General features: G+C 44.2%; 1 protein-coding gene across 5 annotated transcripts in view; it reads right to left on the bottom strand.

The window, feature by feature from the left end:
- Positions 1-17,698, bottom strand: part of FRMPD1 (FERM and PDZ domain containing 1) — a 504,405-nt gene that overhangs the window by 203,844 nt on the left and 282,863 nt on the right. For 2 of the 5 annotated variants that reach the window (XM_029603130.1, XM_029603140.1), the window contains one exon: positions 5,197-5,304. In XM_029603130.1, the coding sequence (XP_029458990.1) occupies positions 5,197-5,304 (108 nt within the window). Of the gene's footprint in view, positions 1-5,196; positions 5,305-12,190; positions 12,285-17,698 lie in introns of those variants that run through there. The other 3 variants (XM_029603113.1, XM_029603121.1, XM_029603146.1) reach the window with 3 other exon arrangements.

The raw sequence follows: 17,698 nt of genomic DNA, 5'->3' as shown, positions 1-17,698 counted from the left end.
TTTAATTTCAGGTAAATGCCTTGAACTAATATTAATTTCCTATAATCTCCTTTAAAGTTTGTCTCTCACTGGATTATTATTTGAGAATTGGTTGCTACTTAGGTAAAATATTCTATTGTATTAGAAAGCTTTACTTAATATTGTTTTCTCCTAAAGTATACAACATGTTTCCTGTTCACTTTATGATACAAATTGTATTAGAAAAGTCATAAATAAAGAATTAAAAAAAACAAAAAAAAAAAAAACCATAATTAATAACTAAATAAATAACATTGTAAACAATTAACTGATAGATATAAAGGAGTAAGATGGAGCTTAAAGGAGCATAAATGAACCGGGGGAGATGAGGAGATTACAGTAAACAATCGAAGTTGATTAAGATTCAAAGATGAGCTCTTCAGGAACTTATGGATGACGGGTGGGTCTGGTCATAGGCTAAACTGATAAAGTATTAGCTCTTCCTGCTCTTAGTTCTCGTGTATTATTATGTATTATTATTATTATTATGTATTACAGCTTTCGCTGTTTCCCACAGTAACAAGGGGGATTCTTAGTGTTCCTGATTATGGTTTAAAAATTCTTCCCATTTAGTCACAAGCAGAGTGCTAAAATTCCTGTCATTAAAAAGATGTTTAGGGATCCGCCATAGGCGAGTCATATGCAGGGGGCTCAAGCCCGTCATGTCCATCCACAGTAGTGCATGGTCCGAGATCGCAATTGGGCAAATTTCTGTTTTAAGTACTTTACCAAAGTCTCCCCGTTTTACCAGAAAGTAGTCAATGCGAAAGCTGGAACCATGCGCCCTAGAGACGTGTGTGTAATCCCGGTCTTGAAGGTGGAGCAGGCGCCACACATCTACTAGGTCTAAGCTATGACATAGGTATTTAGGCCCCTTGAGTGATTGTGAGCCAGTAGTCGCAGCAGTATAAGAGGATCTATCCACCCAGGGGTCCAACACATGATTAAAATCAGGTCGAAAAGGGCTTGGAACGGTCGGAGGACTGTTCATTAGACCATCAATGCGTTGTTGGTCTTCCAAAGCATGCAGGTCCGGAGGAGGGTCAGTATCTCCAGTCTTCAGTCCAGCCTCGCTCCCGTCCAGCCCATGCTCGGGCATGCCTCGCCTATCGCGGCACCTCTTCGGAGTTCCTCTGGGGTCGAGCCGTGGCCCAAGATCACACACCTCTTGGTAAGTGGGACCGCTCTCCTAGCGCTCCACAACATCATTGACATGCATTTGCATGAGATGAGCACTATTAGTTTCGCTGCGTGTTAGATGAGCATTGTGGAGGCGCTGATCCCCTTATAGCATAAGGGGCTGTGGTCGCGCCTACAAAATGCGCGTCCAACCATGGGTTAAACAGTGTGCTCAGCTGAGCACACTGTTTTGCATCAGCCCCAAAGTATCTACAAAGATTTCTATTAACCAATGAGGTAATTAAGCAGTTCCAGAGATAAGAAGTCAAGTTTCAAGCCGGAATGCCTGTGTGAACAAAAACTCCTTCAGCTGCTTTCCCCATGTCTGGGAACAAACTAAAGAATGCAAGCTCTCAGATACTGCACGCCAAAGCATGGGCCCTGCCACTGAAAAAGCTCCCTCTCATGTGTCCCATGCCTTCCCCCCCCCCCCCCACGCCTCCTAACCCACAAAATTAAAAAAATAAAGAAGTGGCCATAACGTCAGATTCCCTCTTTCCAAGAAATTATTGTCAAAGTCTCTAAGACCCCTCCTGACCCCCTCCTACTCTCTCCCTCACCCCCCCCCCCCACCCCTCCATGAACCCTTGAAACTGCAGCTGAGAGAGCAATATTATCTTACCTGTTCCCAGACACTTCCAGAGTTGCTCTGATAGCATAAGATTTATCTGGATAAGTGGCAAAGATATCCAAATCTTGGCATTCATCCAGAAAACTCAAAATGTATCCGGATAAATCCCTTTGTATATAGGAATACTAGAGTCTTTACAATGTTGCTTCAAGTTATGTATTTGCCATCTGATTTACATACACTACAGCCACGCTTCACATGAGCGTAAACCACCTTCATCAACTTCAGCAACTTCAGGGCTGGTAAAAGCCTGCCTGCAGCCCCCGGAACAGGGCTTTTTCTTCTCGGGAACAGCAAGTGCAATGGGGCCCACCACCCCAAAAAAAAAAAACTGTCCACGTCCAAAGATGGAGTTCCAAACAAAAGAGAGAATGTATTTGGGAATAAAAACAAAATATTCCAATAGTCGAAAGTTCAGAAAAACAGCAAGAACTTTAGCACATACAGTCCACAGTTCTCAGTAATAAGTTAGGAGGCTAAAATTTAGTGGGTTAAGTAAGAGGCATTCTGGGGGCATAACCGGGAGGTGTTGAGTTAGCCGGCCATGTTATTCAGAGTTAGCCAGTTAACATAGTGTGGCTGCACTAATGAATATGCCTCTAAGTTTATCTGGCTAGCTTTGCTATCTGAACTGTGTTTGAATCTGGACCTTGTAGTTATATTTAAGAATCTTATGTTTAAAAGACACCAAATAAATAATTTAAAAACACTTAAATTCAAAGATATATCTGCTCCTTAATCAGCTTTTAAACTTAATTTTTTTATTTGATTTATATTCCTCCTCTCAGCACTTCTCAGCAGATTATATTCAGGTACTATAAGTCTTTCCCTTTCCCGACCAGCTCACAATCTAAGGGGCTTATTCATTAGGGTCTTTACCACGTGAAAAACACTGTTTTTTGCACAGTAAATGGCCTAATGTGGAGATAACATGAGATACTCTAGTTCAAATATCTTACGTTATTTGAGCCCTGGTACTGTTCGTATTTAAATGAGCTCATTTGTATATAAATGCATGCTAAGGAATTCATTAATACCCTAAACTACTCTAAACTATACAAATCAAATAATCCGGACTGCCAAAAATTTCACATGCTGTGTTATTTGATTAGAATTTAGCCACAACTCAAGAGTTGTAGTTAACTTTCCTCAGGAGCCTCGGGATGTTCATGCACATCACGAGGTTCCCAGGGACCTGTCTTAAAGGGGCTGCTTGGCCCCAAGTATACATTCCCCGCGAGTTGTGAAAACTCCCAGGGGTCTGCATGGACCCCCTTGTCCCATTTCCCCCCCCCCCCCCCCCCCGCCATTCTTGTAGATGGCTGGGTTTTGAAATAAAAACTAAACTTTGTAACTTTTGCGCAAGTCCTGCCACCCTACTCCCAACCCCTCCCCTTCTCTCCATAGAAATCCTTTCTGAAACACCTTGCCGATGCAATAAATGTGTGAAGGGCGCCATGCAATATTTAAATTAGGGGATCGCGTTAGCAAGGAGGCGCTAGGGTCTCTTGCGCGCCCCTAGCACCTCCTTGCTAACAAGAACCCAATTGGTTTTCCTAACTCGGCCGGTTAGGGAAACCCATGCTGAGTTTAATGGTGTTGGTTTTCCTAACTCGGCCATCCGCCGGTTAGGAAAACCATTGCCAGGGGTTCGGGAAACGGACACTTGTCGATTGAGCGTCCGTTTCCTTCACCCTGACTGTCAAGTGTTTTGTTTTTTTTTCACTTGTTTCTTTAAATTTTTCCTCCTACTTCATATCGCAACGATATGAAGTAGGAGGAAGTACAGAAAAGCAGTTTTTTCTGCTTTTCTGTTTTTGTATTAAATGCGCTCAGCTATTAACGCCTGCTCCAGGCAGGCTTTAATAGCTGATTGTTAAATGTGTGACCGAGACGCACAATTTCTTTTCGCATCGGGAGTGAATGCCTAATAGCCTCATTCCCATGCATTTGCATGTGATGAGCGCTATTACATTCACTCCGCGTTGGACGTGCGTTGCATGTGCGCTAATTCCCTTATTGCATTAGGGGACTGATTAGCACTTATTCAACCTGCACTGTATTGCATCGGCCCCCTTGTGGCGACCCTGGGGTAAGGGTCAGGGTCTGGGAGGATGGGGGGAAGGAAAACTGGAGGGTTTGGGCAGATCTTTTTAAAATATTGGGTGGGGCAAGACTTCAGGCCAGTGGACAGAGTTTGGCCAAAGCCTATTCTGTGTTGGGTGAGGGGGTGTGGAAGGGCTCTCCAGGATGGGGGATGCTTGGGGGTGGGTGAGTGTGTCTAAGATGCACATTTTTGCACTCAGAAATTAACGCCTGCCCGATTCCTTTTCACTGACATTTCTTAGTTAAAGGACCAATCCCCTTTCAGAGCAGCCTTCTGAAAGGTGATTGGCCATTTCACTGACATGTGACAGCGAACGGGCCATTCGGCAATAAGCGAAGGAGTGAATAAATTAATATTAAGTGCCCAACACTTAAATATTGATTGATTCACTCCGTCTGACCTGCCCTAAGCTCCCTCAGGGGGAAGGGAGCTTAGGACAGGTCAGACATGGGTGCCGGAAGTCAGGTTTAGAAAATGAACACTGAATTTATCAGCATCCATTTTCTTAACTCATGGATGTGTGCCGGTTAGGAAAACCGATGCTGGTAAATTCAGCAATGGTTTTCTTAACTGGTGGACAGCTGCTGACAGCAGACCTCTCTCGGGCGCACACAATCGCCCCTAGTGCCTCCTTGGGAGCCCTATTTTAAATATTGCATCACGCCCCCAGGAGAGGTGCCTGGGGGCACTCAGCGCCCGCTTTCAGTGCATCTTTTTTGCATCAGCCCCTTAATGATTCTGTGTATCAGACATCCCATCTCTTTCATCTCTGCTTGACATTCACAGATTGACTTGCTCCTTCACACATCTCCCTTTAATTACTACTTGTGCAAACAACCTTTTTGCCAGTATTATCCATCATTATTTTGCCTTCATCTTTTACCTTGCCCAGCCTATTATTTATGTATTTGTCGAAATTCTTTGTACCCCCTTTGAGATTTTCACAATCTCTTTGAGCAGTCCTGATTTGACATTTACATTGCATCCTATGCAATCTACACTTCTCCACACTTGCTATGCTATTTTCTTTTTTCACTTTTTAAATCTTTTTTTTTTTTTTTTTAAATATACCATCATTCAGTCTGGTATCAATATACCATCTGTATTCCATACTGAGAAGAATGAACTTACTTTGAGATGTTAAGATCTTTCCTATGAGTATATCCCAGATTAGATACATATATACTGTATATGTATTATTTGCCTCGCTTCCACTGTTGATCACTGGCAAAAATGATCATGAACCAAACACTGCACTGACCTGAGCATGGCCGTTCACAATCACTTCCTCGGCAAAGCGCACTTTCACAGGATTTGATTTCAGCCTGGCCCGCTTCTCTGCTGTCAGAAAGGAGGATTTGGGACCCTGCTAAAGAAAAGCAGACAATGGTTACAACTCTGGAGAGGAAATGTTCAAACTGCATGCATTGCTGCAAAATCCACCAGCAGAGCCTGCATTGGCGGCAGTTTTGGAAATGCATTCCCTCCTGCTTCGGTAGTGATAGTGAATCTGGCAGAGTATACCAATCTTTCCCAACTGCCTGCCCAACACCAGAATTCACTCTGCCCTGCTATCTTTGCCTAGAATGCCCAACAACCCCCTTGCTCTTTCTCCCCACTCAAGCATCCTCTTCTCTCTCCTCCCCTCCTCCTCTCAGCAGGCTGAACTTTCATCTGTCACCACAGAGAGAAGCCTCCCTCCTCCTGCACAGCATTCCAGAGACTTCTGCTTTCAGACATGATGAGGAAGGATGCTGGAGGAAGGGGACTATGGCAACCCCTTGCGCACAACACCTTGGACAGTCTCACAGGTTGCACACTCCAAAAGCCAGCCATGTCTGCTAGTACCTTTTACCCACAGTTTTTATACAAATTTTCAAAGGAAAAATATCAGTATAATTTCCCTTTGAAAATTGCCCCAAGGAAAAGTACCCACAGAGATATATACTTGCCTTTTTCTGCAGATACTTTTTCTGACCAAAACTACACGCAATGTAAAGGTTTGTGGGTAGTCCTTACCTCCCGCCAGCAGGAGCCCTCAGAGGGCCTTGATTCCCAGCTGCTCAGACTTTCAAGCTCTATGGCTTGAAGGACCTGCTGGTGGCCATGTTTAATGCTGCCTCACAGTTATAAGCCAGCCTACCAATTTAGCAGTTTTGTCGCTATTTCTGGTGACTTTTTGAAACTGATGAATGCAATAGGGAGCTAATTTAGTAATTTTTGAATATAGCTACGGTCTCACAGCTGTAAAATTTCCATCAGGTTCCCTACCTTTGGAGAATGTCTGGAAGCAAAGTACAAGAGAGTGATATCTGGCTAGAGTGTTGCAGGAAAATGTCAGAAAGTGAGTTCTCCTCTGGCTAGAGTAGCTGGCTAGCTGGTTCCACCTCTAACCATCCCAGCACCTGACTCCTCAGCACAGACAGGCTGGCTTGGCTGCTCAATCAGTATCTTTCCCTCCACCCTGACACACTGGGGAATCCAATGAGGTCAAAAGTAGAAAGAACCAATCACTAGGAGCAAAAAGAAAAAAAAAAAGCTGGAGCTGCAACTTTATTGTCATCCTATGCTATGACATTCTGACAGCAGCAGAAAGAAAAACACAAGACTAGGAGAGAGCTATGTTTTCTCTGTATGTCTCCAAGGGAGTGCAGTATCTGTGGCAGCAGATTATCCAGATTGTTATTTTTTTGTAAAAAAAAGTATTTACTATTCATATTTGTATTGTTGCTGCAAGTGTGTAACAATGAGGGGACAAGGCAGATCTGGGAAACTGGAAGATTTTAAAGGTAATGAATGTTGAATCATTTCAAAAATCCCTTCTTCTCATGTTCGTCATTCATACTGTGATTTTAGCTACTTTTTACCCAATTTGGAGACTTTTCACAGTGGATCTGGTGATTTTCTTCACGTTGGAGTTGGCAACATTGCTTAGCTTGGTCCTAGTTGGTCTTAGATCCTAATCCAAGTTTTGGTCCTTCATATGTCTTAGCCATAGTCTTTTCTGGCCTAATCTACGGCGTTATTGTTTGTTCTTGTCTGCTGTTTGTTTGTGGCTCTAATCCAAGCCCTCCTGTCCTAGTTTGTTTTCACCTGCTCTTGCACTCCCTGTCTCTTGTCTGTTGTTGTTTTGCTTCCGCAGCTCAGTCCAGCTTTGGTGAGTGTCCCTTAGTCCTTGTCCTTGGTGTGTGCACCTCCTGTCCAAGTCCTGCAAGCCACCAGCACTTGAGGGCTCAACCTGAGGGGTAGGTGGCCGGTACCTGCAGAAGATATCAGAGTCCAGGTCCTGCTCCAGTCAGTTTAACCAATGTCCAGAGCTGCTCCAGTTCCAGGGGTCAGAACTCCGGCAGTGATTCAATGCAGAGAAGCTTCACTTTGATTTGTTTTGTCTTCAGTGAGTATCCTCTCATTTGGGGAGACAAGGAAGATTTTTCCACCCTTCCTGTCTCTTATTTTTCCCCCTTTTTGAGTAAAAGTCTATTTTTGTTTCTTTTTGGGACTAGGTGCTCCTGGTGCCAGGGACCCAGTTTCCAAACCTCTAGGAGAAGAGGTGTCTTTCATCTAGGAAGAGCTTGAGGAGTGGAGGTTTCACCAGTGAGGAGGAATGGATTCCTGCCCATTACTAGAAGGAAGAGTTGAAGGAATTGTGCAAGAGTTGCTTTTCTATTGACTGAAATGTGCTATACTTGAGAGAAGAGAGCCCACTGGAGCTTTCAGAAGAAGATCTGAAATGAAGGTGAGGTATGAGATTTGTGACTTGTGTTCTGATCAGTACTGTGGGACTCAATTCTAACCATTCCACAGTGCGGAGAAGCTTTTGATAAAAGGGAATTGGAAGAAGGATTACACTTTCTTCAATCTGACTAATTGAAAGGAGAAGGAGATAAATTGTTATGGAACTGGCTTCCATAAATTGAGAGACTTTGCAAGAAGAGTGAGGTCACAATTGTATTAATCTTTATTCTTCAATATTGTTCATCAATTTTATTTTAAACCTAAGTGCTGTAAAGAATCTTCACTCAATTGATCAACTATCAGGAAAGGAGTTGGAAGCCACATTTGTTCTCAGTGTGACTATTGCTGTAAACAGCAGTGATGATAAGCTTCACTGCTGTTTATAGGAACTGGAAAAGGACTATATGCATTGTTTAATGCAAAGCTATGCTTCCCCCACAGGGAGCCTTGGACCTCAGAATTGAAAAACTTTGTGTGGAGAACTGGTTGCAGATACGGTCTATTGTATTTCTATGTGCCTTTGGAGACAGCGTCAGGGTTCTATCCCACCCAGTGGTTACACCTGGGTAAAACCATTTTGCCTGTGGAGATCCCTTTGAAAGTTGCACACTGAATGACTAAATGAGTGCTGAAGGCCAAACTGCTCTGAAAAGTAGCCCATTCAACAGCCAAGGTAGGCAGGAACACGCCCTACATCCACTATCTTAAAGGAAAGCCATGAAATTTCAGGACCAACTGCTCAAGCCAAAAATAGTGTACACACCCCAGACTTCTTCACACGAGGATTAATGCCAGGGGAAGAATTCAATCAACATTTTCTGTGCAGTACTCCAGATCTTCAACCTCATCCTTTCCCCACTTTGCTCGCTCTTTCTTCCATTTCACTCCTATTCCCTTGCTCGCTCTCTCTCCTTCCCTCTTTTGCTATTTATAGCATTTCTGGAGTGCTGGTGACTCAGGACAGGAAACTGTAGACAAGTGATAAAATGCCCAAGCTTTAATAAACACAAGCAGAGTTCAACTGAAAGTATCATCTGACTCTTTAAGGCCACTTCTGACTCACTTGTAAAAGCTTTAGACAGAGTTCTGTTCATTTTCTACAGGGCTTCTCATCACTTGAAAGTGTGTCCTTACCCTTGTAAGGGAGCCAACAGAGTGTCCTTTACTGTTATCTTCAGTATTCCTACAAACACTGGCAGATGAGATCAGAAACAGCAGGAGTGCAGTGGTATGTCTGACATTCCCCAGTGTGATGAAGGGGTCTGTCTGCTCTGATTTAACAAAACTCATGACTACAGTGAGCTCAGGACTCTTCTCGTTTCCTTCCAAGAGAGAGTTCCAGAGGGAAGGCTGGCTTTGCGGATGGAAGGTCTCGCAGAGCTGCTGCTTATAGGAAAGCACCGGCACAGGAGTTTCTGAAGCGTTTCGGAAGGAGTTCCAGTTAGTCCTACTGGAAAGGAGTCTCCATCCAGGTTTGCCGGTACCATTAGGGAAGTGCCCAGCAAGGGTCTCTTGTGAAAAGTACCCGCTGCCAGAGAGTGCTCATTTATGAGACTGTGACTTTCTTCTGGAACTTTTATTTCTGTATTGATGTGCACTATTAAGTGTAAACCTTTGTGTACTCCTGTGTTGTATGGATTTAATTTTGGACAGCAGTTATCTTGTACAATGTTTTACTGTAAGAAGCAGAATTCCAAAGGAAGCCTAAGAGGTCTTGTAAGATTTTACCTTTCCCTCTGTCAGGAAAAGAACCTGGGAGTATTCTCCAGTGAGCCCCTGGGCCCAGTTAGTCGGCGGAATGGGTTGCATACTTTTACAAGACTTTGCAATGTCCAAATGAGAAATAGTGTAACAAACACATAAAACGTACAAAATGGTTGTAGCTTTTTCAGTAAGGAAGCGCACATCATCATAGTTCCTCATCCGTTAGTGCTCCCTTCTCTGCCTGCTGCATTAATTCTGAGGGATCCAGGCAACTTTATCTGCAATTAGCATAGCTAATTGGGGATCACTGTATCTCCTTACACAAGAATGGCCTTAACACAGGGGCAAGCAAACCTATGGGCCCAAAGGATCACATTGGGGGTCTGGTCGAGGTGGTGGTGGGGGGGGGGGGGGGGTTAATGAGTGTCTGGAGGATTCCTCCCTGGATGTCTGGAGGAGGGCAAGGGGGAAAAGCCTCTACCCCTGTCCTTCCTGAAATCTGCAGAGGGAGCGGGGGCTGGGGCAGGCCCAGAGGTCTGATGGGCCAGTGGCAACTTTAGTTCTGGCTTGATGATTCACTTCCAGTTGGACGTGATATGCTGAAGTTGCTGCAGGCCAGGACCTGACTCACCTCCAAGAGCCATAGTTTGCCCATTTCTGCCCTAACATTTATAATAGAATTGAGATTTAACCCGATCTCTGCCAAGTGTGGCATCCACTCTTTCCATCAAAATGGAATTAAAAAAATTGGTGCCACAATTTCAATCGTCTCTGGATTTGAGTATGTTGAAATCAGTGGCTTAATGTAATGCGTTGTTTATGGGTCTCCCATCAAAACTGACAGGAAGGCTTTAGGTAATTCAGAACACTGCAGCCTGTATAGTCACTGGCAGTACAAGAAGAACTTCAGCTGCACCAATACTGTTGGGCCTACACTGGCTCCCGGTGAGGGAACGCTGTAAGTTTAAGGTACTATTGATGGCATTTAAGATCTTGCATGGTCAGTGTGCACCACATTTGAGAGGTAAATTAAAATGGTAAGAAACAGGGAGGAATTTGAGGTCAGTGAACAGATATTTATTACAACTTCCAGAGGTGAAAAGGTTTCAACAGCAACGGATAGCAAATAGATCATTCTCATTTATGGTCCCAGGCATGTGGAATAGTCTACCATGAAATCTTAGGGAAGAGAAGGAAACTTTGAGTTTTCGAAAGAAATTAAAAACATGGCTCATAGTCATTGGCCTGACGAATGATTAGCATTAGGGGAGAGAGATTGTCAGCTAATTTTGGTCTACTGGGTGAATTGTTTTATGATATACAGTTTTAATGTATTCATTGTTGTATATTTGTTATATATATGGAACACACTCCCAGAACATATCCGCCTGACAGCCAACCATACAGAATTTAAGAAACTACTAAAAACTCACCTTTTTACCCGCGCATACAATTTATACTAAGGATTATCACATTACATCATGATTGTTAATCTAATTGTCTATTTTCATGAATTTTAATTTGTTTGTATATGAAATTTTTAATCTGTTCGTATTTTATATATTGCTTATTTATGTATGTGCAAGTATGTAAAACGCCTAGACGGATAGTCCCCTACCCATTGTGCGGTATACAAACATTTTAAATAAATAAATATATGATACATTGTTTTAATTTCTGTTGTAAATTGCTTTGAGAGATGTAATCAGGAAAGTGATTAATAAATATTTTTTAAATAAACAGATGCACATTTAACCCACCCCTACTGACACTACATCTTCCTTCCCTCCACGATTCCCTGCTCACCACTACATAGGTATGTGGACACTCTTCCACTTGTCAGTCATCCATGTTCCAGACCATACCCTGACCAGAGGAGGAACCAGGGCCCACACAAAAGATGAGAAATTAGTCAAGTTGATCTGCATGGAAACCAACCCAGCTGGAGCCTCAGCATGGGGGGAGTCAGTGTTGAGAAATGAATGCAAAGAGTTGTTGTCAGGAAGTACGGAGGGTTATATAGGGATGATGGAGGGTAGCAGGGGAGTGAGAGGAATACAAAAGGGCAAAAGTTAGCTGGAAGAGGTATAGAAGATAGATAGGCTGCAAGAGGAAGGACTGGGATTCAGAGAGGAGAGCTGCAGGGGTGGGGCTGGGGGTTAATAGAAAAGGGAGATGGAGGACTGCAAGCAGAGCAGCCACAGAGAAATCAAGAAATAGACACACCTGCTCTTGGTGCTGCTCTCAACATGGACTGCAAAGAAGAGAAACAATGCAGACCATGGGGAATAGCAAAAAAAAAAGACTGAAGGGGCTTACAAGAAAGGATGAGTTGGGAAGTAGAGAGAAAGGCAAGGAGAGGGAGGAGAAGCTGAATTGAGGGAGAGGGCCTATGATCATGACTGAACTTGGGCCCTTGCTAAGCTATAGCAGCAGAATCCGTCTGATAGCCCATGGGCTGTTACAGCATGCACTCATGGCTGCTCCTCCTTCTCTTCCACAGGCTTCCTGTTTGGAGAGTAAATCCATGCCTTGTAGGAAGAGGGAGCCCTTCTGGTGATAGTGAGCACATTCTATCCTAACCCTTGCCCTGCTATGTTTTAGCTATGGGCAAGAAAGTAGTGGAGGTAAGGTTCTGCTCTCAGTGAGCTACTGCATCATGAAAACTGGACAGGTTAGCATATGCTAGGCAGTTGTCATCAACAGTTATTGTTCTTTGTGGCCAGAGGATGAGGGCCTGCTCTGGGCCTTTAACAATTAAATAATCTTCACTTTATCTGTGCTCTCAGATTTACTGATAAATCACAGTATCAAACCTTGGTGCAAAGAAAAGCTTCTGCTGTAAAGGATCAAGTGTAATTTACCGAGGTGTATCGCAGGACAGTAATGGAGACAGAGCCATCTGATTTGCTGCAACACAAAAAAAAAAAACATAACAATTATGTTACAGCCTGTTAGAAAAGCACAGTCTTCTGGGTTGAAATCCATATAATTGTTTTTGTAATTCAGTTTAATCTCATCATTCTGCGGGGCAGGCCCACATGTTACAATAGGCTTAATACTATATACAGAGAATGACAATACAAATCATCACATGCAACAGCATCATGAAAATATAAATATAAAATGCAATATAAATCCTTACTACAGCCTGATCCTCCCCTACTCATGTTAGGGAGCTGGGACAGACTGCATTACAAACTAAAACAATAATATCCAAATTTCACTCCCTCCCAAAATATAAATACGGAATTCAGTGAGTCACAACAGGCAGTGAATATTGCCAAGTAGAGGGGCTGCATCCAAGTGCAGTCAGGAATACTGGAGATGTCCTAGGGGTGCTAAGTTTGTTGAACTCACTATGCTTTCGCTGTGTGTTACACTTATTTTATTGTAAGGCAAAATTAAATAATGGGGCAATTTTCCAAACAGCCCATCCAGATGCAAAGTCCGCAGGTACCTCCAAACTTTGTACAAATTTTCCAAGGAAAAGTCTGTATGCCCTTTCCTTTTGAAAACCAAATTAAGGTCTGCAGGTACAAAGTACCTGCAAAGGTCACACTTCTGCGCATGGTTTGAAAGTTGTCCTGCAAACGATCTTCATCCTTTTGCTGGCTTATATTGTCAATTTTTAGCTTCAGGTTTCTTTCCACAGCATCATAGTGAACCCCCATCCCTCTTAGGCTTGGAGGAACTTGGGGAGGGTCCCATAACCTCCCTGGGTTTCAGCATGGGGTGGGGGGTGGGGAATGTTTAATCTTTTCAAGGCCTTAGGGATCACGTGCTGTCCCTCACCTAACATAGAATAAAGAGACCAAAACGCATAACAAGAAGCATGCAGACAAAAACTGAATTGGAAACTGCAACAAGCCAGAGTCTCTGTATGCAGTGTAACAAAGGAAAAAAGAAACATCACACATCCTTATAAAACAAATCAAGAAATATAAAATCATCAGCAGTAAAACTGTACTAACAAAAAGAACATATTTCGAAACAGCTGATGAGTGGAATATCCAATAATTAAAAACTCATATAAAACATTTCCAGATACCAACAAAATATTTCAAAATAGCAGACACAAAGATCCAGTAATGAAAAATAATAAGGATACAAAAATTTTTTTGCTCTGCATACCTGGGAACGTTGATATCCAGGTGTCCTGAGATTGTTCTGAATTAGCAGGAGGTGGGGTGGTTTGCTTGGAACTTTCTCCTCTCTCAGTCACATACCAGCGCTCTCTCTCACACTGGCTCTCAATGACACACCTATACACACATGCTCTCAGTCACTCACATATACAAATGTTTTTTCTCTCTCACTTATATAGGCTCTTAATTACACATTTACACACATGCTGTCTATCTTTTCACGCTTACACACACACAGGCTTTCAATCACATAAATACATGCTGTCTTTTTCTCTCACACACAGACTCTCATTCACATGCTTACAAACATGTCCTCTCTTTCTCTCATTTACACACAGGCTCTCAATCACATACTCACATGCTCCCTCACCTAAATCAGCTCTCAATCACACACAGACACACATGGTCTCTCTCTCTCATTTAAACACAGGCTCTCAATCACATACATGCTCCCTCACCTAAATCAGCTCTCAATCACACAGACACACATGGTCTCTCTCTCTCATTTAAACACAGGCTCTCAATCACATACTCACATGATCCATCACCTAAACCAGCTGTCAATCAGACACAGACACACATGATCTCTCTCTTACTTATACATACACATGATCTCTCTCACACACAAAGGATCTCAATCATACACACATACTCTTTCAAACAAACAGGTTTTCAATTACAAACTTACACATACAGGTTCCCAATGGTAAACTTACATTCATGCTCTCTCTCTCACAGGCAGGATCTCAATCACAGACATACTCTCTTTCACATATACAGGCTCTCAATCATTCACATACATGCAATCTCTCACTCACACACACAGGATCTCAAACACACATGCTTGCTCGCTCATTCACTCTCTCTCTCCCCCCCCCCCCGGGAACTCGCGGCAGCAGCAGCCACCTCCCAACGCTAACCTCCTTCAATTTCAGCCCTCGCGGAGGCGGAGGCGAAGGCGGAGTCCCATCGGCCGCGGTTGAAGATTTTCATTTTCCTCCGAGCCGCGCTGCAGTCTTCTTCCCGCGCAGGCACCCGATGCTCTCCACTTCCTCTTCCGGGCCGCGGGAAGAAGAGAGCACCGGCGTGCTCTCTTCTTCCCGCGGCCCGGAAGAGGAAGTGGAGAGCATCGGGTGCCTGCGCGGGAAGACCCGCGCAGGCACCCGATGACTCCAGCGCTGGCACCCGATGACTCCCGCGCAGGCACCCGGATGACTCCAGTCGGCGTGCTCTCTTCTCCTCCCCCCCGCGGCCCGGAAGAGGAAGTGGTGAGCATCGGGTGCCTGCGCGGAAGAAGAGACCACGCTAGTGTGGTCTCTTCTTCCCGCGCAGGCACCCGATGCTCTCCACTTCCTCTTCCGGGCCGCGGGGGGGGGGGGGGAGGAGAAGAGAGCACGCCGGTGCCGCTGACTCCAGCTGTCCTGCCGCGTTCCGCCCGGGCTGACAGCATTTTAAGCCCGGGCGGCGGAGGACCGGGGAGCAGCTGGGTCAGCGGGGAACCGCGAAGTATGGCGACACGTGTCTGCGAGCCAGATGCAGCCCTCAAAAGAGCCATATCTGGCTCGCGAGCCATGGGTTCCCGACCCCTGCCTTAGGGTATCGTTCTCACTCTGAGGTTTACTAGTGCAGTCACATCAAAGATCACACTCCACTCCAAACCTCTTCAACTGCTGGTGGAAGAGAAAAATACAAGCATACCACAAAAATAAAGTTCAAGAGCACCAAACAGTAAATCTCAGTCTTTCGCCTTTTCACATGCTCTCCCAAACAGGCCAATTCTTGTGGCAGGCACGCTTCCTTTTTGGGCCCTCATGGCCAATCTCACTTCTCGGTCTCTCGGTTCTTACCTTAATAGAGTCTCTGGCTGATTTAATTGTTCAGTCAGCAACTCTGTGAACTTTGTCAGGCACGCTTACTCTGTCTCTGAAACCACTCAGTGCACTCACCCAGTAAATTCTGTAGAATCCCCTTTGTTTATGGGGCTCCTCAGACTCTGATCGTTACTCAGCAACACTTCTTCCAACACCCTCTGGAATCCCAGGACCACTTCCTTCTGGATTCCTTCCTCTCAGCAGGTCTGGCCTATCTCTTCCTCAGGTCCCAGCAACCTTCCCTGTGCAGGAACAGTTTTTCCTTCTCTTCTCCCCAGACCTTCCCTATGGAGAGTTAGGCCCAACAAGTGACCTCTGCAAGGAGGGACACTCACTCTCTCTCTCATTCTCAGCCCTGTGTAAGACTGATTGTTCAATTTCCCTCAAAAGTTCCCACATCCCATGGGTGCTGGGGGTTTTATACACACTTACAACCCCTCCCAATGGGCAATGGTACAACTTACCAACACACCTCACTACAATGACATCACACCAAGGGATAGGTTTTACCAGCTTAACTGATTCCCACAAGGGCTCTCAGGGATCCCAGCTCCCTTCCAAAGGTTTATGGAGAAGACAATGGGGGACATGAATCTTTTAGTTTTACTTACATTTTGTGTTATTATTATTTATACTTTTACTTGAGTATTCTAATGGCTTGTTCCTTGGTGTGATGTCATTGTAGTGAGGTGTGTTGGTAAGTTGTACCATTGCCCATTAGGAGGGGTTGTAAGTGTGTATATAAATCCCCGCACCCATATGATGTTAGGGGGAGGACTTTTGAGGGAAATTGGACAATCAACCTTAGCACAGGGCTGAGATAGAGAGAGAGAGTGAGTATCCCTGCTTGCAGAGATCTCCATGGGGAAGGTCTAGGGAGAAGGAAAAACTCTTCCTGCACAGGGAAGGCTACTAGCACTTGAGGAAGGCCGTTGCTGCCATAAAGGTAAAGGGCACTGCTGTTAGTAAGGGGCAGATTTTGGCACCCCCTTACATTTGCTACAAGTGACAAATGTCTACTTTCTGAATGCCCACCTGATGGTGTAGTGGTAAGCACTCTCTGGACTAGAGGTAGTAAAAAGGTCTCTCCAACTTTCTGTTCATGGGAAAAATGCTGGCCCTATACTGCCAAGTAGGAGACTCCAATTTGATTCCCAGCTCAGGGTTTGCACTTTGACTGCTGTGATATGAATGGGTCTACAACTTAAATGGCTCGTAAACAACAAAAGAATAAAGTCAACTCTCTGTAGAAAGAACTGGGAAGCAATACCAAGAAGGGACTGTAATATTACTAAAGCACAGTAAATCATTACATAGTGCAGAAAAGCTCCTTGGGCCAGAGCTCTGAGAATAGGGAGGTCGGGAGCTCCCTGCCACTTGCACACAAGCAGGGGAAGAACAGAGACATTTGAATTCTACAGGCATAATTAAAGGAACATAAAAGTAACCCTAATGCTCAGCAAAGTCAGACAAGTATCTATTCTTAGCAGGTCACAGAATGGCAGACCTGCATGCTGAGAAAATGCACGGGGAACTGAATTCTAAAGTTTGGTCTTTATGTTTGAAACCTTCCCTCCAGTGAGGGGTAGGAGACCACAAGCTACCACTGGAAGAGGCAGTGGAACATGAACTGCCACAGCAAAACTAAATAGGTTATTGGACCCCCTACTTTGAAGGTGATCACCCTCTATTGTACAAGTATAAATCAGAGTTTCAGGTTTAGGGATTTGCATATAGCAACCACCTGACAAAATCCTAAATTGCAGAACTTTGACTGAAAGAAAAATTTGCATTGGAAATATATTAAGACAATCTTAGCAAACAAACAGATCCTCATTCTGAGCAACAAGTGTGTGTGGGGGGGAGGAGTGCGAATCCTTATGTTCTTATGTTGTTTGGCTAACTGGGTTTTAGAGCAGAAAGAAAAAAATGGACAGAATAGGAGAGTTTGTACTATCTTTCTATCAGTGTGCTTAGATCTTAGTCTTGTGGTTGGAGAGGGGATCCTCCAAGCTGCCTATAAAGTAAAGAGCTAACTGTGGGCTTAATTTGAGATGCAATCACTGAAAAATGGACAAGCTATGAACCTTACCTAATGGGAGTGTTACCATCTGATTCAGTACATGAACTCTGCATACCCTGCCTACTCACTATATTTCAGTTTCTCTACAGCTCAGCCTCCAGGGATCGCTGTTCCAGTATCTGAGGGACTACAGCCCAGCCGGGCATTCCAGCTCACTACTGCCACCTCTGGTGGTTCAGTAATACTGTTTAATAAAAGAACTAGTGTGTGTCTATCTCCATA

This window comes from Rhinatrema bivittatum, chromosome 1 (genome assembly GCF_901001135.1).
Source record: "Rhinatrema bivittatum chromosome 1, aRhiBiv1.1, whole genome shotgun sequence".
In the NCBI taxonomy this organism is placed as follows: domain Eukaryota; kingdom Metazoa; phylum Chordata; class Amphibia; order Gymnophiona; family Rhinatrematidae; genus Rhinatrema; species Rhinatrema bivittatum.
Note: the sequence above shows the minus strand (reverse complement) of the source record. Positions and strands in the feature narration are given on the sequence as shown.